Source organism: Varanus komodoensis, unplaced genomic scaffold, assembly GCF_004798865.1.
Source record: "Varanus komodoensis strain SLA01 unplaced genomic scaffold, ASM479886v1 scaffold13_3, whole genome shotgun sequence".
Classification (NCBI taxonomy): Eukaryota; Metazoa; Chordata; class Lepidosauria; order Squamata; family Varanidae; genus Varanus; species Varanus komodoensis.
In genome coordinates, this window is record NW_025335409.1 from 7,271,496 (window position 1) to 7,295,508 (window position 24,013).

Sequence of the window (24,013 nt, forward strand, 5' to 3'; positions counted from 1 at the left end):
CAAAGTTTACAGCATGTATTTGCAACAGTCATCATAGGGAAAGCAGAAATGGTGTGAACACCTGGTTTACAACAAGTCCATACAAGAAGCTGCAGGATTCTTTAGCATCTAGTGCAGCACCTGGAACACCTGCTCTTCAATTGCATTTCCCTTCTACAATTTTGTGAAGAATCCACCTGTTAAGTATCTTTTAAAAAAACAGTTTATTTCTGGGCATGCCCATACTTCAGGATTGAATACAGAGAGAAAACTTAATCAGATATTTCAAAATGCAGCTCCCAAGGGTTCAAATATTGCTGCATATTTCAACAGCATCACTAGTTGCTTTACAAATAACTGCAGTTCAAAGCTTCAATATATTTTAAATGCAAGTTTTCTCTAAACCTAAGCTTTTCATACCACCAAGTTTGAAACCTCACCTAGAATGGATGATGTGCTACTCTATAATGGGCAGTGCATGGTTTGAAAGTCTTTCAGAGGACTATAAATATTGGAATAAGCTATACTGGATTTAAATGAGCTTGGATTTCTAGGAATCCAACCTGTGGAATCTGAAATGGACCAGATTTTTCTGAGTCACACAGGCTCCATGGACTTGCAGACAGCTTTTTCATTTGGTGGTAGTGCACTAATTTGCACTAACTAATGTGCATTGGAGCAACTGTGCCTCAACCCTAATGCATGTTTGTGCACATTAGCTAATGCACATCAGTTCATTCACATGTGTTCACATCAGCATTGCTGTACACTTTTGGTAATGTGTATTAGTTAGTCTGAATTAGTGCAAAGTTAGCTCTGATAAGAATTGGTGCAAGTAGAATAAAATTCTGTTTTTAAAAAATCGAGTTCCTTCAATGGGCAGATGAAGGAATTCGAGATACATAACAATCCACAAAACATGGAATGGGCTGAACAAAATCCACTCATCTTGACAGAACTCTGTTTGAAAGGCTCTCCAGTCCAAATCCAGTTTAAAGCTAAGGAGCCATATTCAGAAGATCAAACTGGACTCTTGAAGTTGCCCAGGAACCTGGCTATAGCTTGAGTAGGTGCACAGCTTCTCACTCTGATGAGAGGCATCATAGCTCTGTTCCAAGCATAGCATTTGTTTGTAAGTTTGGATTGATACCTGAACATGAACAGGTACAAATACTATACAAGTCACTGTTGACTTTTTTTGGTGATACATTTCCACTGTGGTGTGTTGCACAACTGGCCACCCTCTCATCACCACATGGCCCTTATAGCCATGTTTCTCTCTCCTTCAGTACATATAAATCTTGTCTTAGCATAGTGAGTGGGCCTGCCTCTTGCTCTTTACAAGGATACATAGATTTGTCTGATTCTGCAGAAGAGGTGGAGGCGCAAGACGCAGGGGAGGGCATTAAAGTTTTGAGGTTCCCTAAACTTAGCCTGAGAATCAGCCTGCTCTGGTAGGGGCAGAAGAGTTTTCAGGATGAGAGTGGAAGCAGATGCAAGACCCAGTCCTTGATCCAGTGAGGCGGTGATATGAGAAATGACTTGCCTAGGTAGAGGGTCTCAGGTGTTCCTGCCATCTTGCCCTCAGGCAGCAACAGCCACCCTGAAAGGGAGGGACAGAGGGAAGTTTCCAGTTTGGAAGTAACTCCTTATATGGGCAGATGCACTTCCCTCAACTCTGGTAGAAAGCTATTTAGAGTTCATACTATTCTATAATCTGTTTACTTCCAGTAAAAGGATTGTACTTTAAAGGATTTTCTTGTGTTTGATAAAAAAAAGAAGGAAAGCGGAAAAAGACAAGCTCAAGAGACTTAGCTCCCTGCTGTTGCCACCATTTTGGCGTCAGGCAGAAAAAAAATGGCGTGTGCTTGTGTCAAATCCTTCCTTATTCATGGATGGCCATGTCAGGCTTCAGTGCCAGTCACACAGCGGGCCTCCTCATTCATAGTCAGGAACCAGTCAGAAATAATCCCAAATGGTACGCAGGCCTAGATGGCCTCCAGAATGTCAGTCAGCTCTGCTTTATCTGTCACATTATTTGTCACTGCCCTGACAAGAAAGCAGCGGCGGGGAGCCAAGCAGCGCCAGTCCAGCTGCTGCTTTCAGCCTTGAGGAGGAGTTATTAGTTTCTCTCTGTGGGAACCTAAGAGGAGACGCAAGGGGTGTCATTCAAGTTGAAGCATCACTCCTAATGGGCGGAAGGACAACGTGAAGGTGGGAAAGGACCTTGAGGAGGGGCTAGCTCCACTGTCAGTTAGTGGTTTCGGAGGAAAGTTAGTATGGACAAACCTTCACTTTTAAGTGCGCATAGTCTTGAGAGCTAGGAGCATCTCTCATCTCTCTGTATCTTTGCTGTGTGCATCTACCACTGTCTGAGCCCAACTGGGCACACTGCAGTCTTTGTTGAGGCGCACAGGTCACAGCTTGGGGCTAATTCCTGACTTCTGGTCATTCCTATGCCTTACATGATGTTGAGATTCCAAAAGCTTGGAGCTTTGGATGTTGGAATTTCTGAGTGCAGGGAAGTGCTTTGAACTCCAGCCTGATCTTGTTCTGGACCCTAATTGTTCAGAGGCTTAGACTTACACTATGAGTGATAGCATGGTTGGCCTTCATTTCTCTGGGGGTATATGTGCTGATTCAGGCCCTCTTCTTGAATTCTTTCCTTCGTCTCGGAAGACTTAAGGCTGAGATCCTTCCCATCAGAGGAGTTGCTCAGATTTTAAGGCCAAGATTTGCAGCACCCTGAAAATTCTAATTCAGGGGCAACGTTGAATCAGATCCCTATGGGGAAAGTCTGGATAAATCAAGAAGCAGCAACCTGCTGTTTTTCCACCTAGACTAAATGTTCCTACAAACACTACTGTCATAGGTTTCCAGATGTGATTGCTTCAGATCACATTCCTGAAATACTATGTACAAACCTTTTAACTGTTTCTCCTTGCTAAAGCTGTTTTTAAAGCTAAGCAGCAGGTTGAACAGGGCCTGGTCTTGCCATAAGGCAGAGTGGAGTGGTCACCTCGGGCAACAGAGCAAACAGTGGCAAGCAATTGTGCTGGAAGACAATGCCATCTGTGCCAAGAAGCCTGCTCTGAACCCCCTAACTATGCCTGCTGCCCTTGGCTTTGAAGGAAGATCCTGCCCCATTGCCAGTGTTGAGGTAAGATTCAATGATCAATCCATCCAGCTGCTGCAGGTGGAACTGGGCAACCATGTTGCCTTTTTCCACAGGCAGTGCAATGTCTTGGCCCAGTCATGCTGAAGTCATTTGTTCTCGTCAGGGAACCTTACTGATTATTATTAGCTTCTATTGGGGGGTCTGTCAGACCCTCTTTTACAGATTGTCAGGAAGACTCTGAATTGTTCTAATCACATTCCAATAATCTCTGGGTAGCAGGTTTTATAGGTAAAATCTGTTTTATAGCAGTTTTGAGTATTTGATTGTATATTTATTGCCTATTTTCATACATCTGTATGATTTTTCTCTTGAATGCCTTTATCCCGTACATCTCAGAGGCAGTCTAAATGAAAATGATCATTATTCACTATTACCATTATTCTTAGAAGTAAATTTTACAGGCTGATTTTAATTTATTTCATTTTAATTTAAAGAAAATCATTTTTGTTGTTAATCCTTCACAGCTCAATAGCACTGCAATATATTTGTAAAGTTTTAATATTTTAAAGCATTTTGTTTTTGCAATTCCTGTCCTATGGGACTATTAAATGCCATTAGTTTTGGCTTTGATTTTTTTTAAACAGGAAGTTAATGTAACATTGCAGTTAAAGAGGAGTTATCTGCTGGGTATTTCTCTGGCAGCTCTTGGCTAGGGGTCAGTAAAGAGCTGTCTAACCTTAGCCCATAGTGTTGTAAAACTTACCTCATCATTTTCAACAACTGAAACGGCATATAGTGCAGTCGTTGAGATTACAGAGCCAAACAGGCTGAGGTGGTTTTCTTGTGTCACAACAACAAACCTCATCCAACCTGTTTAGCCATTATCCCATTTCTCAAATGATTAATAAACATTGCTATATCACAGAAAGTACAACATAATTTATTTACCACTGAATTAAATTACAGCTTTAATAAAGCGAATTTATTGCTTCAAAACCTGTCATCTTTCCCAGAGTATTAATTAAACCAAAATAAAACTAGTTCCTTTCTTTCCAAACTTTATAAACAGGAAAATGTAGCAATTTACTTTGATTTCATATCGATTCATCATCTTTATAGAGATTTTAAACACATGCACTATGATAATTCTGACTGTTTGGAAGCTCAGACATATTTAATCAAGTTAGGGAGAAGAGGGAATAATTATTACAGTTTCTGTAAGACAATCCATTTGGTGCCTTGATCATTTGGATGCAGTTTCTACTGATTTGAGAGTGTTCAAACAGTGAAGTAGGATCATGCTTTAAAAGAGCTTTTAAAAGTCTCTTAATAACTGACATTGCTTAAATATCAAACCATTATCTGAAAAAGGCCCATCTTGCTTGTGCTTTCCCTGATCAACAGTGAGTGTTCAACAGTATGTATAAACCATAAAGAGTTACTGCTAACTGCAGTAAGGTTTAATAATAAAATGATCTGTGGTTAGTTGTAACAGTCTCTCCCTCCGCCTTCCTTTCCAACCTTTCCAAAAATATCCATCTTTCTCTTTCTCATATCCATATGCATACACACCCACTCACAGACATTTACATACAGATGTACAGACACAAACATAGACAGTACAAGATAGAGTAAAACACAGAACAGAAGAAGCAGAGCAGCAAAACCCAGAAAGATAAAATGAATCAAAGCAGCAGTAAAAATCCATCAATCCAAAGAAAAGGTTTTCATATCTTAGCTGGCAACCGTCAAAGAAGAGGCAAGGCAGATCTCTCACTGCAGGGAATTGCCAAGTCCTGGGGTCGCTGCTGAAAAGGTGCTCTATTTGATATTCCACCCATGAACATACCCAGATTCACACTGGTTAAAATGCTTATTCTGAGCAAAGTTATGCAGCCTTCGAGCAAAGTTATGCAGCAGGCAGCATTGGCAGCTTCATGCTTGTTCCATCTGGCCAAAGCCATGCCCACTGGCAATTTTGGGTGCAATCTTTGCCCTGGTGCAGTTATAGCTCCGTGAGAAGGGGCTGAGGGCAGGCTGCCCCTCAGCAGGCATAAGAGGGCAATATGACTCTGTCCATCAGATTCCTTGCCACTGGCTTCCAACTGTATGAACTGCAAGGCTATGCACTGGCTAGGGATGACAAAAAAAGACCTCTGCACTCATGTTTGTGGTCCCCAACACATTGTGAGAATGTCTCTTATCAGGAACTTCTAATTAATTTCTAAACAATTCTTAGAACTACTTAGAGACAGCTTCCGAAACCATAGGCATTGGTGCAGCTGCCTTTTTGTTTCTGTTTTGTTGTTTACAACTCACTGTCTTGCTTATGGGTTTCCTGTGGACAGCTGGCTGGCCACTGTGTGAACAGAATGCTCAACTAGATGGAGCTTGGTCTGATCCAGCACAGCAATTCCTTGTGTTTGTATTACTTTTGTTAGGGATGTCTGCCACCTGGTGACTGAAGATGGTACTGCAAAATTTAAACACAAGGAGATACTAACATTAATTAAATGTGCAATCAGCAGAAGAATTCCTTGTTCCTGTCTAAGCATGTGTAGCTTTGTGCTTTAATGCATTCTAACAATCACTTATCTCGGAGATGCATACTCTTAGCATTCCCTTAGTGTGGATGCCATCTTTCAAGGGTCTGCAAGGGTCCCATCTTTCAAGGGACATTTAATCCTCGTTCATTATTGCAGAAGGTTACACAGCCCGAAATGATTTGGTGTATAGTCTGGGGATGCAATCGGGTGCTTGAGTTACTGGTTCTGCATGTATTTTTGTACTGTTTGGCTGCTGTACATAGCAGTGGCATCATAGCATCTTTAAGGCCTACCTTTTTCTTGAATTAGAATTCCTCCTGTGCCAGATATGGTAATCCTTTTAGGAGAATCAAGTGGTATCTCACATCAATACATGGCTGCTGATGCTTATGTGGTCATCCTCCCTCCCTGAAGTTTGAAATGAACCCCACTTCAAGTATAGTAAGGGAATGATCCTATGCATGTTAGGCAGAAAAAGTCCATACAGTTCCCAACATGCCCCAGCCAGCATGGCTGGATACATCCCAATGCTCCTCACCACACCCTGGCTATGAGTCATGCCTGGTAAGATGCATTGGGTTGATCTCTCAACTGACAGTGAAGGAAGAGTAAAAAGGTAACCCAGATCAGGAGCATCTCTCTGGCCACCCAAAGGACATTGCAGAGGCCATGTGTTCTGACATTGTGCTGGCCTGCAGTCAGTGGCAAGCAGTGCACTCCCCATTTTCCTATTCAGCATACATCATACGGTGTATTTCTGAAAACCATAATCTCAGCCAGCAGCTCCCCTGAATTTCTTGGACCACTTGATGATAGGCCATTGGCTACATCATCATTATCATTTGCATTTCTACACTGCCCCACAGCCGAAGTTCTCTGGGTGGTTTGCAACATCATATAAAACAAAACAATAAAAAACAATACAAATGCCATAAAAACAACAATGTTCAAATGAATTTACAATGAATTTACACTGGCTAAAATATACAGTAAAAAGACCCTGCAAAGAATCACCTGGATAACCCCCTCAGGGCCACTGGGCAACCAAGCAGGTCTTGAAGGCTTCAGCATAAAGGGCTGTCTGAACGTGGTGCAGCAGGGAGGTTGCTCTAAAGGTTGCGGGGAGCAGGGCTAGCACAGAGAAAGTCTTCCCCCTTATTGTCAGCCTCTGACCCCCACTCAGAGTTGGCACTTGGAAGAAGGCCCCAGCGGGTGAGTGTAGTGTTCAAGTCATTTGCGGTTGGGAGAGGTGCTCCAACAGATACTGTGGTCATCTGAAAACATTGTAGGACTTTATGCCTCCCACACCCCCCAAAAAATGAGCCTACATTCCTTTTCGAAGCATTTGTCATCCATTCATAACACAGTTAAAACATATTTTAGAATTACCCTTCCTCTGCTTGGTTACAGTGACATCCTATCAGTGAACGCATATTAAGCGAATTCAGAGTGAAAGCAATATACTTCTTCAAGAAGCCCTGCCCTCATTCTCCATTAGCTTAACTTCCCTGAAGTCATGCTCTCACAGAACAGTGCCTGTCTGGTTATGTGAAAACATCACTGTACTCAGAAGAAGGCACTTTAGAGAAAAACAAAATAGCATTAGAATAGAAGTTGACCGGATTTGTGGCGAGGCCCAGAACAGAACTGCTGCCCGAATGGGTAAAACTGGGATCACAGAATGTGTGTTCTTTGAAGAAGGCTACAAGAAGCTTGAGGCAGGTACTTTTCCACAGATTCACCCCAAAGTTGGAGCCAAAAATTAAATCAAGAAAGTGCCCCCAATAGTCTTCTTCCTAGTCCATCTGGATGTTGGAATACAGAATGAGTTGCCTGTACAGAAAGGCATGGCTGGCTGGGAGTTGTGGGGGTTTTTTCTCTCTAAGCATGCATAGAATTGCACCCTAAGATGACTAAATTGCAGGGTCAAACCATTGCAAAAGGTGGTCAACTGCAAATAATTGGAGGTAGCCCACCCCCTGTGCTGCACATGCTAGGCTTTTAGGTGCTCAGTGCATAATACCTCACATGTGAGCAGTGGTTTGCCTGTGCTATGATCACAACAAGCCATGCAATACCTGTGCTCAGTGGACTAGCAGTATCCCCATATCGGTTGGGGGTCGGGATGATACTGAGAAGGAAGTCACTGAAAGGACTTGCAGCTAAGGTAAATTTTGAGCTAAGTGGAACCTGTCCTCTAAGAATGCTAATCTGAGATCACTTGTTAGCTGAAAGAGAGTCAGTGTGGTGTAGCGGTGAAGAGTGCAGGTCAGAGACTCCAGAGACCTGGGTTCTAGTCCCTGCTCGGCCATGGAGCCAGCTGGGTGACTTTGCACCAGTCGCAGACTCTCAGCCTAACCTACCTCACAAGGTTGTTGTTGTGGGGATAAGATAGAGAGCAGGAGGAGGAGAATGATGTAAGCCGCTATGAGTTTGTTATAAGAAAAAAGCAGGATATAAATAAGTAACTATCCCAGACCTTTGCAGCTATTCAGGCCTTTTCCGCATTAGGCTGTTAATCTCTTAATTTACCTTCAGTTTCACTGGAGCATTGAAATCCAAGCTCTGTACAAAGATCTCTTCCTTTCCTGCTTTTCTGCCACATTTTGACAACCAGCGTGGTGCAGTGGTTGGAGTGTTAGACTGGGACTCAGGGAATCTGGGTTCTAGCCCCTGCTTGGTTCACTGGGTAATTTCAGGACAATCATTCAACCTACATTACACAATTGGTGTGAGGATAAAATGGAAAGATGAAGGAAGATTATGTAAACTGAGCTGGATTCCTTGCAAGACAAAAAAAGTCAGGATATAAATATAAGTAAATACTCTCTAGGTAAAACTGTGTTAAGACAGGATATACAAATACATAACGAAAAAGCACCACTCTCTCCGTTCTAATATTATGCCCCATTTTCCCTATCAAAAAAGTGAGAAACTACCTTGGAAAAGATAGAAGCAAAATTGGAGGATCATGACCTAATTTAAGAAGTCTAGAAAGACCTGTGAGTAAGGAATCGTGAGCACACAGTAAATGCCCCATGTAGAAATGATCTTAGAAACTTGTGTTTCATGGGATTCAGAAAAACTCAGTTATCACCAGGAAGGCATTTCTCATTTACCATTTTCTCCAGTATTCTGAGATTCTAAGTCACAGGACTGCAACTTCTATAAGGGCAACAGATCACAGAATTTGCTGTAAACATGGACTGAGGCCATACACATTCTTTATGTTCTTGACAAACCAGTAGTAACATTCAGTTTCTGCTAAAAAGAAGCTACCCACTATCAGAGCTTGGTTTTCCATTTTATGGGGAACCAGATGGGATAAATGTTGAGCTTGCATTGAAAGACTGGGTGATATACAATTGTGGACTCTGCAGCAGACCAGGGGCACCTGGGTGTGCAGAGTGTGGAGGGGAAGCCTAATGCAGGGTTAGAAGTCCTTGGGCAGAAAGCACTGTTACGTTGTGCAAGTTGCAATGGGCTCTTTCTCTTCCTGAAGAACCTCATTTGAACATGATGTTTGCAGCACAATCATCTATGAATCTACTGATCTGGAAGTCCCCTTGAGGTTTAACCTCCAGTACATTGCAGATCCAGCTGCCTGTTCCAAGTAACAGTACATAAGTCTACCGGATGATGCATAACACAACATGGCAGTTCTGGCCAGATGCTACTTTGGAAGCAAAAGGCATTTAATGGATGATCATATAATTTAGGTTTCTGATGCATTATTCCCATGTCATTTATACAGTACCACTGATGTGCAAACCCACTTTTTATTGCCTCCACTCCCTCGAAGTTGAATTCTGAATTCATTCTTCTGGATTAGATTTCTTGAATCTATGTGTTTGAGAAAACCTAATTAGACACTGGGAGCATGGATTGGCTCATTTATGTGTGTAACATACTGATGTATCACATTAATAATCAAGGAGCATGTAGCAAAGAGATGGGGAACTGCAGCTCTATTTAGTTTCTATTTGAAACCTAAATAGAAATCAACGGGCTTTGATTCCAATTTAATCAGTTTTGGATTAGACTATAAAATAGATATTATACAATTCTTACAGTCTGAGGAGAGCATAGTATGAGCCTCCATTTTTTTTCCTGGAGGTACCTCTGTTTTCTGAATTTTGAGACAATAGGGCAGGTACTACAATTTTTAAAAAAGCAACAGCATCAGAGGTGGATGAGAGTACAGCTGTTGTTTCTGATGAAGTTCATAATAGCATATGCCATTAATAGAACCCAAAGGATGGTTTGGGCAAATATCATTCTACCATTGTGGTACACCAGGCAGAATTTGGCTGAGGGCTTTCTGCAATGACACACTCGATCTGTAAAAGGGAGGTGAGAAATAGGACCTTTTGACATCATACCCTTTGCAATACAGAGCACAGATGTACACCCTTCAGCAAAGGAGAAACAGCCCTCTCCAAATTTCTGCCCTGTGGCATATTTTCCATTGATGTATGCTGCATACCTCCCTCCCTTGCCGTTTCTCTGGGCATGGAATTTAATGCAGAAACCCCCACCGCCCCACCCCCTATTGAGAGTTATTTTCTAGTCTGGCTGTCATTAACTTCTTCAAAAATGCAGCTACTGACATGCATACATTACCAGTTGCAGTGTGGGAGAGCACTTTTGTGTGGATTAAGGTTCCTGCTTCCCTCCCCTTAGTCCACATTCCTTTCTTCATGCATGTGTATACTCACTGCTGCCCTGCCCTGCCTTGCTCCATGCCTGGCTCATTTGCTGTACACAACAAACGTATCAGATGCATGTGGAAATTCGGTGGGAGGGCGTATTCTGCCTGCTGGTTTCCAAGCAAGAATCTATTGAGATAATCTAACTGCACAAGCAGCTTCCCAGGAGTAACCTGAGTATGTAATCTCATTAGGAACTACTGTAAGGTATAGTGCTTGTTCATACACACAGAGAGAAAATGCATTTCTTTTTTTGCTTTTCAGCATTCAAACCAGTTCTGAGCCAAAATGGAGGCACATTTTACCAATGCCCCCCATAGCAGAAGCCCTACTTTTCCAGTAGTGGCTGGGTTCCTTTTGCAAACAAGCACGAAACTGTTCATAAAGAGGTAGGTGTCAAGGAGAAATGGGTACCACCCTGATCAAGCTCTGCAGGACCAGGGTCATAGCATAGCATCTTCAGGGAGCCATAGAGACAGCACTTTTTAATCAGCTACCTGCCATTCCTTCAATACTCACTGTAGCTGGACAAGGAAATGGATGGGTATAATGCAAAGTGTTTGGGGAGGGAAGAAAAAGCTATTGTCATTATGAATGACCTGTTTCTGATAGAGCTGAAAACTGCTAGAACTGCTAGATTGCTTTGAATGGATCATCAAAGCTGTCTGCAACTTTGGACTCTCCTTGGGAGTAATGCTATGGGAATTAATATGATGGGCACTTACACTTTACCAACACACCACTTTTCAAGCAGCTCCAAGCAAGGACCACTGCTGTTCTGTGTACTTAATCCCAACCACCACCACTGCTCCCTCAAAATGCTGGGCAGAAGAGCAACTTCTGGCTGCCACCTTTGTTTCCAACAATGCCCTGGAGGTTGAGTTGCACTGTGGTTGCTGGTTGGGCCAGTGTGGCCAAGATAAGCCCTGCAGGTCGTCCACAAATGCTAGAGGTGCACCAAGGCACACAGGGAATCTATCCAATGCCACTTTGCCTAGAGCATCCTTGATTATTCGGGATAGATTGTGGATGAACATTTTGATGCCCTTCAGTGCATATCCAGCAAAAGTAATGCAGCATGAACTGGCGGTAGTCACAGTTATGACTGCAACTTGGATGCTCACCTGAATGTGGATTTCTTGCAATGACGAGGGAGAGGCAGCATTTAGACTAATCAGGGATTTGCTTTCTACTTGCCCTTCCTAGGACATTTATAAGGAGCTGTTGTCTGGGCTTCACTGCTGTGCTCCATCGGGACGAGTCTTCACACCTGCTATCAAACTTCCTGGTAGCCATATAAGAAGTTGCTCTCCTTACGCAACAGTGCAACTGCTTTCTTTTTCAGTTTTGGGAGACTTTTATTTTAAGGCAAGAAGGATGCATTGGGATTTTTGTTTGTTTTAAAGAGGTTATTGTACTATTGTGATCTGCAAACTTTTGCAAAATATATTTTATTGTCTGATTTTTGCATTCGCATTTCCCTTTGTAATCTGCCCTGGAAGCCTTTTGGCTGAAAGATGGCATAGAAATAAACTTTAACATAACATTTGGTTTTGTATCTAATATGCAGCCACAGCCTCATTTTACCTTAAGTATTCAGTGTGCAACAATGCAAAATGAGAGAAGGAACAGGACAAAAATGTTGCCATGCAAGAGTTGGTGGGCAGTAAGTGTAGGCAGCTTGAGCCCAGTTGATTGGGAAAAGTAATTATGTTCCTTCTTCTTCATTGAGAGTCAGGGGAATGGGAGGGCTTTGCTTGCACTCAGTCATGTGTCCAGACCTGATTTGCTACATGGTGCTGTGATGTCACAGGGCTCCCCATATGATCCCTGATTGCCTGAGACCACAAAGTGAAACACAAGGAAATCCTAAAATTGGCATCAAAGCAGCAGCATGTTAGGGGTGAAAATGGGCATTAACCAACATGGAAGAGCACTAAGGTATGAAGTTCTGCAAGAGGCTTTTGACATCCTTTCAAGAACCCTATTTTCCAACTGAAAATAACCCCCCACTAAGATTCAGCACAGGACACATTTATGTTCTTCCTTAACATTAGAAGGCTGAAGGCTTTCCGAAGCATTTAGATTGCTGCCAATTATGTTTCCTTACACTCTAAGCTAATCACAGTACATGCAAACCATAGTGTCTCAGAAATCAAAGTGCATTTATATCTTTTAAAAAATTGGGGGATATAAACTAAAACATTTATTCCTCTTTCTCCATTGTTTTAAGCACAGAATCTTCCCCTAAGATTTTGCAAAGTTCATTCAGTCTCTGTTGCATTTTTGGCATTCCTGCAAGCTGGGATTCTAGTCTCTGTTTTTCCTCACTGAGGGTTAAGCGGATAGCAGTGTCCAACTGTTCAAAGCGCCAGCCTCCTTCCCCGTCAAACTGGAGCAAGTGTGTGTGGTACTTCCTGTAGGGCAAGAAAAGAAACACTGAGGAACCTATCTCAGAACTGTGACACAGATGCCCCGCTTAATGGGACACCAGAAACAAGAGGTTCTTTAAAGCCAGTTTGGAATCATTGTGGGAGTTTTTAGCAATTGCAAGAATCACACCTTTTTCTAAGCTATGGAATTACCAAGGAATAAACCCTGTCTGTTCCCCCACCAACAGATAATCCATTGATCAATCAGTCCTAAAGGCTGTTTCTGATCTACTGAGGCAAAGGTCGATTGTCTTATAAATGGAAGCCCTTTGGAAGCACTCTCTTCCCATGATTACAACTGTGCTTGTCAGTCATGACCCCGCTGAAAAGGGGTGCACGCTTGTGACTGTGACTCCTAGGCAAGTATGAGGAGGATATGGAAAAGAACTAGTGGCCTGGCAATACCTGGTACAATCCACAATCCTAATCTGATTGCAAGCAAAATGAAAGCAAGCCTCATTTAAAGACTCACCAGAGAGATGGTCTGTGCGTTATCGAAAGCAAGGATATGCCAGATCCCTTGGCAGCCTGGAATATCTTTCCTTCCACATCAATGCTGACAGCACTTGTACATTCATCCAGTAGTGCATATTTGGGCCTTATAATAAAGTAAGAAAAGGAATAACTAGTTACTTGCTTTGTGGATTAACGTGGCATCTCTCTCCGGGGAATGCAGAGCGAGAGGCTGTGATTTTGGGAAGTGAGCATGGGCACTGTGCTCATTCTCAGGCTTGCAAACTGCCCAGTCCCCTCACTGGATTCTCCAGACGTGTACTGGAAGTACTTGGTTCAGAGTGATATAAATACACCAGTTTTGGGTTCATAGAAGGTATCCCAAGACAGTCTTCAAAGCTAACCAGTCAAGTAAACCTGTCAAGATATTCAAAAACATTCAAGCTGTGTGTGCCCATGATAATACTGCATTTGTATTTGAGACTGGTTTTGTCCTGGTTGCCATGAAATGCAACAGTGACAGTCAGACAGACCTCCTTTGAAGTGGAAAACTGATTTTAGAGATCTTACAAGACAGTGATGATGAATTCCCATAATGCTATATATATGAAAAGTGGAAAGACATCAAGAAAATACATCTGCATTAGTTCTTTCCTCCAATGTCTCCTCAGTGACACAGGGAGCAACTGCTGTGACACAGGGAGCAACTGCTGCAGTGCTCGCAACTGGTGTGATGCCCTCCATCACGGCTCCACAGCTGGCTTTTTCTCTGGATAACTTACCACCTTGTTCACAACATGCCTCATGATACCCCGATAAACAGCAACTCACTTTCAAAGCGAGCTGGACTAACCACTGCAAATTAAATTTACTTGTAAGTAGCTTCTGTCAGTGCACCATTTGATGTGACCGGATGCTGGAGTTACTGTAAGGTGAATTGTTTTCCTCCTTTTTTGCCATCTCCATGAGGTTTTTTCACCCATATACTGGAGATGCAGAAAGAGCAGCACCAGAACAGCTGAGGGGCTCTGTGCAGACATACGGAACACTACCCAGTCTCTATCAGTCAAGGCTCTGGCATTCTTGTCCACCTTCCTGTGGCTTGCAGAGTGCTAAAGCCAAACCTGGCTCACCTGGAATCCCAATCCACCCTTCCGGGGTTCCCCAGGTGGCCCTACCCCTTTCTTTGGATTCATCCCCATTCCCCAACCTCTGAGAGTCATCTGGGCTTTCTTTCCTCATTCTCAAAGGTTGAAATGCCTCTTGTGAGCTTGTAAGTGCTTTCAGCAACAATAGACTGGTGTCATTTTGCCTTAGGCCCCTTCCACCATTGGAAGGAGGCTTCTCTGAAGTTGAATTTTGCCCTCAGGCTGCAAGGAGCTCAGCATCCCTGCTGTATAGATTACCTTCTCTGTCTCTGTTTCTCTCAGGCACTCAGAACACTTTTTTCACTATATATCATTATGTCTACCCAGCCACTGGTCCACTGCTCTTCATGTCTATCACTCTTCGGATGGATCCCACGCCTGCCATCTGGCTCTTCTACACCTCCCTGTAGTATCATATGCCTTATCCTATCTTTGCACTCCTGAGAAATATAAATAAATGCCGTCCTTGCCTGGAGCTGAACCAATACATTTCTCTGCCAGGGGTGGAATTGAAGATGGTGTCCGTTCAGTTCTTTAGAAGCCAGCGAGACTGACAGCTGATACCGCTGCTCCACAGCTAACAGGCCTCCTGCACAGTGCTTGGAGGCAGCAGAGTTGGCTGGAGCACACAGGGTAGGGTGGATGCAGCTCACAGCAGTGTCCAGCACCGCCCCTCTCCCAGCTCTCACTGCCTCTCAGCATTCGCAGTCTGAGGTGGCGGTCTCACTTGTCCAATGATAAGGCCGGCCCTGTTCATTCTAGCCATACGGTCACATCAAAGCCTGTTTAGCAGACTTACTTGTGGTAAAACATCCGAGCCATGCCCATCCTCTGCTTTTCTCCTCCAGAGAGGACATCTTTCCAGTCTGTCACAGCATCCCATCCTATGAAGAGACATTAAAAAATGCAGCTGTTTTAACTTCTTTTTCTAACCTTCTCCACCCTGCTTTTTGCCTGAAACCAGTTAAGCAACAAATAGACATCTTTGTATGAAACCATGAAATATCTTTTAGCTGTTGTTGTTTTTATATGTTTGGATTCTTCTTTTAATTATAAAAAGATTTTTTTAAATGGGGAAATACCCATGATTGTGAAGGTTTAGTAGTACACATAAATATTACTTATTTCAGGGGATTACCCAGCAGCACAATGACACAGTAGCATATGATACATTTTTATCATACCTGATATTATTTCAGAAATACAAATGCAGCACCTTTTTGCTTTCATATATTCATGTTATTTCGCTGTTTCTCATAACTGATAACTCAGGGACCAGCTACCTGCTTTAGCCCTTAAGGCAGCCTTCATCAGCCTAATGCTGTATTGGATTACAGCTTCCATAGGCCCCTATGGCTGGCTGGTGGACTTTATGATTTGTAGCCCAGCACCAGGCTAGGGAAGGCAGCCTTGAGTCATATGCTGGTATAACCTGCATATACAAGTACAAATCTACATCTAAGTTACTATAGAAAAATAACTCAAGTTTTTTTCCAGAACCAAGTCACTCCTTTCATATAAAATCCCACTCCTAGTTCCCCACCCCAGCTTCATTTTAGCACTCTAATTTAGAGAAACATTAGAGTGTTTCTCAATATTACAAATAAATTTCTTCCATATTTACCTACCTGGATCCTAAAATAATCATTAGAGGCCCTTGGCAGGGTGCCCAGTAGGTAGCTAACAGAGAAGGGCCTTTTCAGTGATGGTACCTGATTATGGATGGTACATTTCCTACGTTATGATTTTTCTGCCTCTGTTGAAGATCTTTTTATTCTCCCGGACATTTTAAACACTTTTAAAGATCTTTTAAAAGCAGTGGTGTTTAATTTTCCATTGTTGATATTATTATTTCTGGGTTTATTTTGCCTATTTGGTTTCTACTGTGGTGGGGTTTTCATCTACTAATTGTTTAGGTGTTTATTTTTTATTATTTAAAAACCTTAATATAGGAACTGTGTTAAGTAGGCAGTATATAAATGTCAAAAATGAATCAGTGAAAAGTACATGCATACTATACAATGCTGCAGATCACCCAGAATTCTATCATTAGTTTCCTATCACCTTCCTGCCTGTCCTGAGTATAGGGAACATGTGGTCTACTTCACATATAACAGAAGACAGAATCCTATGCAGATTTAGACAAAAAAAGGACTACAGTCTTAGCATGACTGCCTGAAGCATACTGGGAGTTGTAGCCCTTTCTTCTGACTAAATATGCATAGGAGCATGGTCCAAAGACAGCTCAATCCCAATCGATTTCTTTCATATAGGCAGATTGATAAAATGTTTCATAATGAATTCTAAATCGGTTACATAATTATTTTATTCATTTAAAACTTTTGGAGACCATCCCATTACCGAAGTCTCAGGACAGTTTAACAATACAAAATGTTAAGAATTTTTGTTTAATTAAAATACAGCATCCTAAACTTTAGCAATAATAAAACCCCAATTAAAACAGCCAGATCTTAAAACATTGGAAAAAATACAAAAGTTTTGGCCAGGCACCAAAAAGTATAAAGTGATGGCACCAGGCAAACCTCTCTGAGGAATGAATTCTATAATTGGGATGCCACCGCAGAGAAGGCCCTTCTCCGAGTAGTCACCCTCCTAATATCCTTCAGGGAGGGCACCCCGAGAAGGGCATCTACCCCAGATCTTAAGGGCCAGGCCGGCACATATGGAAGGAGACGTAACCAGGCTCTAAGACATTTAAGGCTTTATAATGCTAGTATATAATGCTATCTGGCATGAGTGGTAGATTCAGGCCAAACAAAGGCAAATGCTCTTTCACATAACTCACAATTAACTTATGGAATTCATTGCCACAAGACTTGGCATTTCCAGTTTAATTATCATCAAGCAGCAGGATTGTGAATGACTTTTGCCTGACGTCTGCTTCAGTCAGAGAAGCCAATACTGGGCTGGATGGGCCATGCCTCTATTCTGACATGACTGTTATACACACAAATGAGATACTTAGTTTTAGCACAGCCTTCTCAGGCACTGATGGCAGAGCAATCCTACACTTCCATACAGCATCTAGACCGCCATAGGTAGGATTGTCCAGACTCACAGCTCCAAGGTCTGAAAAATATTTTTTCTCCAGACCTGTGGATCCATGTTCAGATCTCCTTCCCCCAATTGCAGACAGCTTGGAAAAGACTGTGCTGGTTGCTTCTCTAAGATTGCAAAATTGGCATTCCAGAGGGTGAAGGCAGGGACAGACTTAGTACTGCCAAGACACAATACACTCTGGGCTGCCTTCCCTCTTTCTCTTCCTCCAACGCATCAGTCAGACAACTCAAAGTGGCCATCCAGCTGCTCTGAAGAGTGGAAGGAACGTAGAAGCAACCTTCACCTCTGTATTTCTTTCACTCTGCATAGGCCGTCCAGTTCATAGGGTTACGGGCATCCTGATAGGACTGTGACTTTAATGTACCATTGCGGGTTAGAAGCAGCAAGCATGGACTTGTGAAGGAAACAGATTACAGACGTCCAGAGATATACAGATCCATATAATTCCATAACTATATGGACATACATATTTATATACATAGTGTCTCTCCCCCATCACACACACAGTTCTTTTCTTCTCACATATGAAAATTAAAGTACCTCCTTCTCTTTGAACTATGTGATTCAAATGAACTATCTGCAAAATACATTCCAGATCCTGGTCCTGGTACCCCTTTTCATGCATGTCATCAATTGAGTCAGGATAGATGACCTGATCCCGCAGTGTTCCAATGGACATGTAAGGCCTGCAAAGTGGTGGAAAGAATGTTAATTAAATTAGCCCTCTCACACATGGAGTCCCCTCTTAAACCTGCTATTTAGGGCTGCCAGCTGATGTTCTTTGAGCAGTGCATAATGCTTTAAATGCTGCCTTTCTAAATACTGTAATTATTTGAGGATGACTGTTTACCCAAATTTATTCTAGAGAACAATGCATTATTTCCTGATTAGAGTGGAGCAGTGTGGATTAACTCCGGCTTGTGAACCATACACCAGCCTCTGAAAACGGCTTAGTAATGTCTGCTGGTCCAGGATGTGGGAATAAGGACCAGCAGGCGAAATGGCAAAGCATAGTAATCTCCAAATTACTCCCCTTCGGGCTGCTTGTGCTGTGGCTCTTGAAGCACTTACAATATCCAATGACTTTCTGCTATTGCATATGGAATGATTACTCATTATTTGGCTTACAAAGCAAGCCCATGCATGATTTTTAATGAATGAGATCACCCTGTCCATTCAGAAATGGTAGGGCTTCTTTGCAAGGAATAGCATAAATGGGCTTTCCCTGAAGGTGAAGCACCACCTGGATGGTTTTATAGCAAATAAAGGTGCAATCCTATACTTGTTTAGGCAGGAAAAGGTCCTACAATTCTGTTTTCTGGCAGCAGTGCTGGAAGTTGTAGGGCATCAGTCTGTCTAAACATGCACAGGATTGCAGCCTAAAGTGGTATGAAAATGTTACCATTAAACAGAACATGAAAGCCCATGTGCTTGCCCATCACAACTTTAGACACATCTTGTGGGAATACAAAGAACAGCCTCTCTTTTGCGTGTTCCGCTTCCGCCTTATATTAGTTCAAGGGTGTTTTAGGGCAGGCTACAGTTTCCACAACTCTCTTCCAGATATAAATAATTGATCAGAGCCTAAAATAACCAACAGTAAGCTTTCCTCTCCTGTATCCAAGAACGTCTGTTAAATATTTCAAGGCTCTGTTACCAAGCCTGAGCAGAATTAGCTTACATGCACCAGCACAGTTGACAGGGATCAAAGAGTGGTCGAGCTTCCCTTAGCTGCAAGACAGATAAATGGAAACTGCCATTGCAGATAGGGACGTTACACAATAAACTCGAGACTCGGGAAAAGGCGCAAACCTGAAAGGTGGAAAGGAGGCAGTGAAGACATTCAAGTTGGAAAGTGTGCCTTGATTTTATAAGCTTCTGTTTGGCAGTCTTACAGGAAAGCGGTCCAAGAGCACAATCCAGAAATTGCTTGCCTTGGGGATTCAAGCCCACTGGAGAGACGCAGCAGGGAGCAGGCTGTCAATCAATGTAAGAGTCAGCAAGAGAGAATCCCAAACAGCTGCTGAGGAGATACTTCCTGCCCTTCCTATGTCAAGTTCATTAAAAGCCACTGAGTTAAGGCAAGAACACACAGCTGAACATATGGAACTAAAGTGAAATGACAGGATTGTTCCATCTGTATCTCTTTGATAGGACAGATATCTATTAATCTGGCACTAGAAATTAAGCCTAGCAGTCAAAATCACTGTAATATCAGAAATGTAAGGATTATGTCGGGACTGGACCTTCTCAGGAGAGAATTGCAAGCAGTAGGCCAGAATTTGATTACTAAGTCTCCTTAGACCCAGATTCAACTCTCATGAAGCTTTTCTCTCAACCTAGCCTACTTCATGGTGTTCTTGCAAGGCTAAAATAGGAAAGAGGAAGAAACATGTTTTCCACCTAGACTCTCTGTCCCTCTGAAAGTGACAGCCATTTTGTGAGGGTGCCCATGGGTCTCCCAAAATTCCAAAAGTGGTACTGACTAGCCCTAAAGCTCTTTGAAGGAAAGGAGTGATATAAATGTAACGAATGAAATATTATAATATGTTGTCAGAGCAATGAATCAAGGAAAACAAGATTATGTAGACTATGCTGGATGTATTGTGTTGGATGTAACATGTTCTTTAAAAAAATCCCTATTACTTTATTGCAGAGGCAACCTGTAGCCCTGGAAGCACCTGTGGCCATCAATCAATTGCAAAAGCCCTCTGCATGTGATTAGTTCAGACCAATTACAAGAGAGAAGTGCCCTGTCCTGACAGCCAACAAGGCAGGGAGGGAGAGGGAGTAAAAGGGATGGTAGAGGAAGAGAGAAAGAGGGGGCAGAGAGAGAAAAGAAAGAACACAAACACTTTGGGCTCCAGCTCTGCCTTGTCCCTGCTATCTCTGGCCCTTTTCAATACTGATATGCAACTCCTGACAGATTACCCACAAGCAGCAATGCGTGATGAACTGAGTTTGAGGGTGGGAATCCATTGGATTTCTTGGCTTCCCAGGCTCTGACTAGTTTTCTTTCTGCCGAAGTCCACTTGGTGCCAGGTGTTCATGTGGGTGTCCAGCAGGAAGTAAGTCCAAGCAAGGTTGAGAAGCAGGCTTCTGCACACACCACCTGCCACCCGTGTGCCTGCTGTGCAAGTGGAATTCTGCTTCCGCACACTGAGTCGTGGACTCTGCACACTTTGCACAAAGAAGGGTTTGCTAGTGTTTGCAAGAGTTTGTGGATTTGATTTTCACTCAGCTCACCTCCTGGCCAGAGCCAAGCATGGGGAAAAAGTTCAGTGAGCACAAGAGAGTCAGATTCCAGCTGAATCTTTGTATCCCTGCCCACAAGTTGGTGCAGCCCTTAATGAAAACAAGTCTGCCCACCTTGGTGTATTGGTTTCAAAACAATGCAAGCTATAAAATCTTCTTTGGCCCTTCTTCCCCTCTCTCCAGAATATGAAATAAAGTTAAAACATTCTCAAGTGGCATCTGCACACAAGTATTAAGATGTGTGCCTTAACCTTTGGCCAAATCCACTGTCATGCAAAACCTCCCAGGGAAAGGGGAATTACAAATATCAACTTAGACATTACATGAAGTATTTTAGGAAAAATAATCCCTCTACACCAATCTCAGATTCACTGCCTGGGATTTCTAGAACTCTAAGCCTCGGTTCTAATTAGCAGATTGCTAGAGTCTCAGCAGTCATGGTGCCTTTGACGGCAGGGGAGAAAATGATGGCTAATCTCTAGAGCCAATATTCCTTTTCAGGAGGCTTCCTCAGGTAATTCCTATACATTTCTAATTGGAATCCACAAAGCCACACTTTGATCATGCCCTGTAACTGTGCATTTTATGGTGATGAGTGTAAACTCTATACAAAATGAAAGTTCCTCCAGTTACTAAGACAAGCAACATTCTCAGATAAACCTCCAATCTGCATTATATCAGCGAATTAACTGCTTTGTTCTTTTCACAACCCATCGTAAGCACTGTATGACAGTACAATACAAATCCATGTACTATATTAATCACGAACAAAAAGCACAAACCTTTGTGGGATGTAGAACATATGCTGAGGAGGGGGTTTGTAGAGAACCCCTTCATAGACAGGCCATAAGCCACTCAGAATTCGGAAGAGAGAACTCTTTCCACAGCCATTGGGCCCAGTGATTAGAAGATGCATTCCCTCTTCAACCTACAAGGGACAAGAATGAGGAACACAAAATCCTTTTAGAAGGGAGCTCTTTCTGCTTACTTTCAAGCACAGTATGCACTCCCACTGGCATCCTACTGTCACTATTTATACCTCAACATCTGCATTCCTGAAATTGTGTGGTGATGTCACAGAATGCAGCGTTTCAATCACCTATCCCAAGCCGTGACCTGCAGTCCAGATTAGCTGCATGTTTCTCCTGTCCATCTGGAATGCTTTGATGTGCATGTAAGGCATTTAAGGAACCTTAAGAAACAAACTATTTCCAAATGTACAACATGTTTTACTAGGAAAGAACAATGGCTAAGACTCATGTGCATCAACAATACACACTGCCTTTATTCAGTATTATGTGCACAACTACTCCTAGCTGTGACAGCGGAAAGCAACCTAAGGATAAATGTGACGCTCTGTCTAATCATAGCCACAGTAGGAGTTCCATATGTGCAGAATCAGCGCTTGTGTTTTCCTGCCGTCTGCTTCCTCTTTTAGCTCTAATCGAACCACAGCTTTAAAAAAAAGGGGAGGGGTTGGAATCTGTGAAAATGGAGTGTGTGAAAAATACACCCGCATACTCATGGCACCACTGTAGTCCCAATGCCAATATTGCCTAGATTCTGTCCCCGACTCTAGAACAGAATGAAACTTTTCCTTCGGTAACTTGCACACACCAGGACTGAATTTTTAACATTTGTTTCCCATTATATGTTCAGTTTTCAAGTCAAGTGCATCAAGGTCCCTACGACTTCCTTGCAGTGGCAGTCTCTCTTTAGCAAAATGTATACTTAACACATAGGAAGAGCCCTGCTAGATCAGACCAAGGGTCCATCCAGTCCAGCATTCTGCTCACACAGTGGCCAACCTGCTGCCTGCAGGAATCCCACAAGAAGTTGCAACCTCCTGACCATTTTCCTCAGCAGCCATACTGGACTGTATAGCTCAGTCAGGAACCACAGCCATTGATGGCTTTGTCCTCTAGGAATTTATCCGATCTCCCTATGAAGCCATCTTGTGGTAGTGAATTCTCTAGTTCAGCTATTTGCTGTATGAAGAAATACTGCCTTTTATCTGCCCTGAACATACCACTGATCAGTTCTGTGGAATGACCTTCAGTGGTAGTATTATAAAAGAGGAGAAAGTTGTCTTCCTATCTACCTTATCCATACTATGCATGACTTTGTGCATCTCTATCATGTCTCCTTTTACTTGCCTTTCCCCTAAGCTAAACAGTCCCAGATGTTGTAAGCTTTCATAGGAGACTTGCGCCAGTCAGTTGGAGTTACAGCCTGGCCATGTTATTTGCCTTCCTTCCAACTCTACAATATCCTGTTCTAGATGTGGTGACCAGAACTATACAAAGTATTCCTAGCGTGGTTGCACATAAGGGGGGTATGATCTTGGCAGCTTTATTCTCAGGTCTTTTCCTGATTACTGCTCATGAGGAATCCCCCTTTTTTTACTATCCAGCTGCACACTGGGTAGATTTTGTCATCCATCTATCCAGAACAACCCCAAGACCTCTTTTTCAATCAGTCACTGCTAGCATAGATACCATCTGTGTATGGGAGAAGTTAAGACTTTTGCTCCCAACAGGCATTACTCTATACTTGCTTATCTTGAAGCACATTTGCTTCATTCCGCTCCTCCACAAATTTACACCCTCCTTTGGTATGCATTTGACTCTGTTGTCATCCTATTTATAGCCTAACTATAATTTTATTATTTATTTAATTTCTATACCACCCAATAGTTGATGCTCTCTGGGTGCTGAGCAGCAGTAATTAATGCAATAAAAACAATACAGAATAAAAGTAAAATAAACTTGTTTTTAAAACATGTTTTTACAGCTACACCACTAAAACCAGTCCATACAGCTAGGCCTACAGAAAAAAATAGCTGGCAATGCCCCCCCCCCCCCACACACACACACATACACACACCCCACATGTAGGATCTGGAGCTGGAAAATAACTCAACGAAGAGGGTGATCTTAGCCTGGCATTTGAAGAAAGGCTTCAGTAGCTGAGCATATTGTCCAGGTACACTATGGTTGGAAGTGGCATACATGAGATACTGGGGATCTAGGTTGTGAGAGCTTTATATGTTTAAAACTATATACTTAAACTGGGCTCAGAAACATATAGGCAGCCAATAAAAGTGGGCCAGAATACAAATTATATGTTAAAACCTAATTACTAGTCTGGCTGCAGCATTTTGCATATATTGGACAATGCAGTATTTTAATTTAGAGTTTACCAAAGCATAGATTACCGAAGACAGGCTATGCCTGTCCAGGTAGAGGCACAGCTGGGCCACCAGCAAGAGTTGGCAAAAAGTACTCTGTAC

General features: G+C 42.6%; 1 protein-coding gene across 1 annotated transcript in view; it reads right to left on the bottom strand.

The window, feature by feature from the left end:
- Positions 1-10,339: 10,339 nt before the first annotated feature.
- ABCD2 (ATP binding cassette subfamily D member 2) overlaps positions 10,340-24,013 on the bottom strand; it is a 38,562-nt gene continuing 24,888 nt past the window's right edge. Inside the window, exons 6-10 of the mRNA XM_044423509.1 lie at positions 21,504-21,649; positions 18,007-18,152; positions 15,185-15,269; positions 13,257-13,382; positions 10,340-12,769 (exon numbers count right to left, since the gene is read on the bottom strand). Coding sequence (XP_044279444.1) covers positions 12,559-12,769; positions 13,257-13,382; positions 15,185-15,269; positions 18,007-18,152; positions 21,504-21,649 — 714 coding nt within the window. The 3' untranslated portion in view covers positions 10,340-12,558. The remainder of the gene's footprint in view (positions 12,770-13,256; positions 13,383-15,184; positions 15,270-18,006; positions 18,153-21,503; positions 21,650-24,013) is intronic.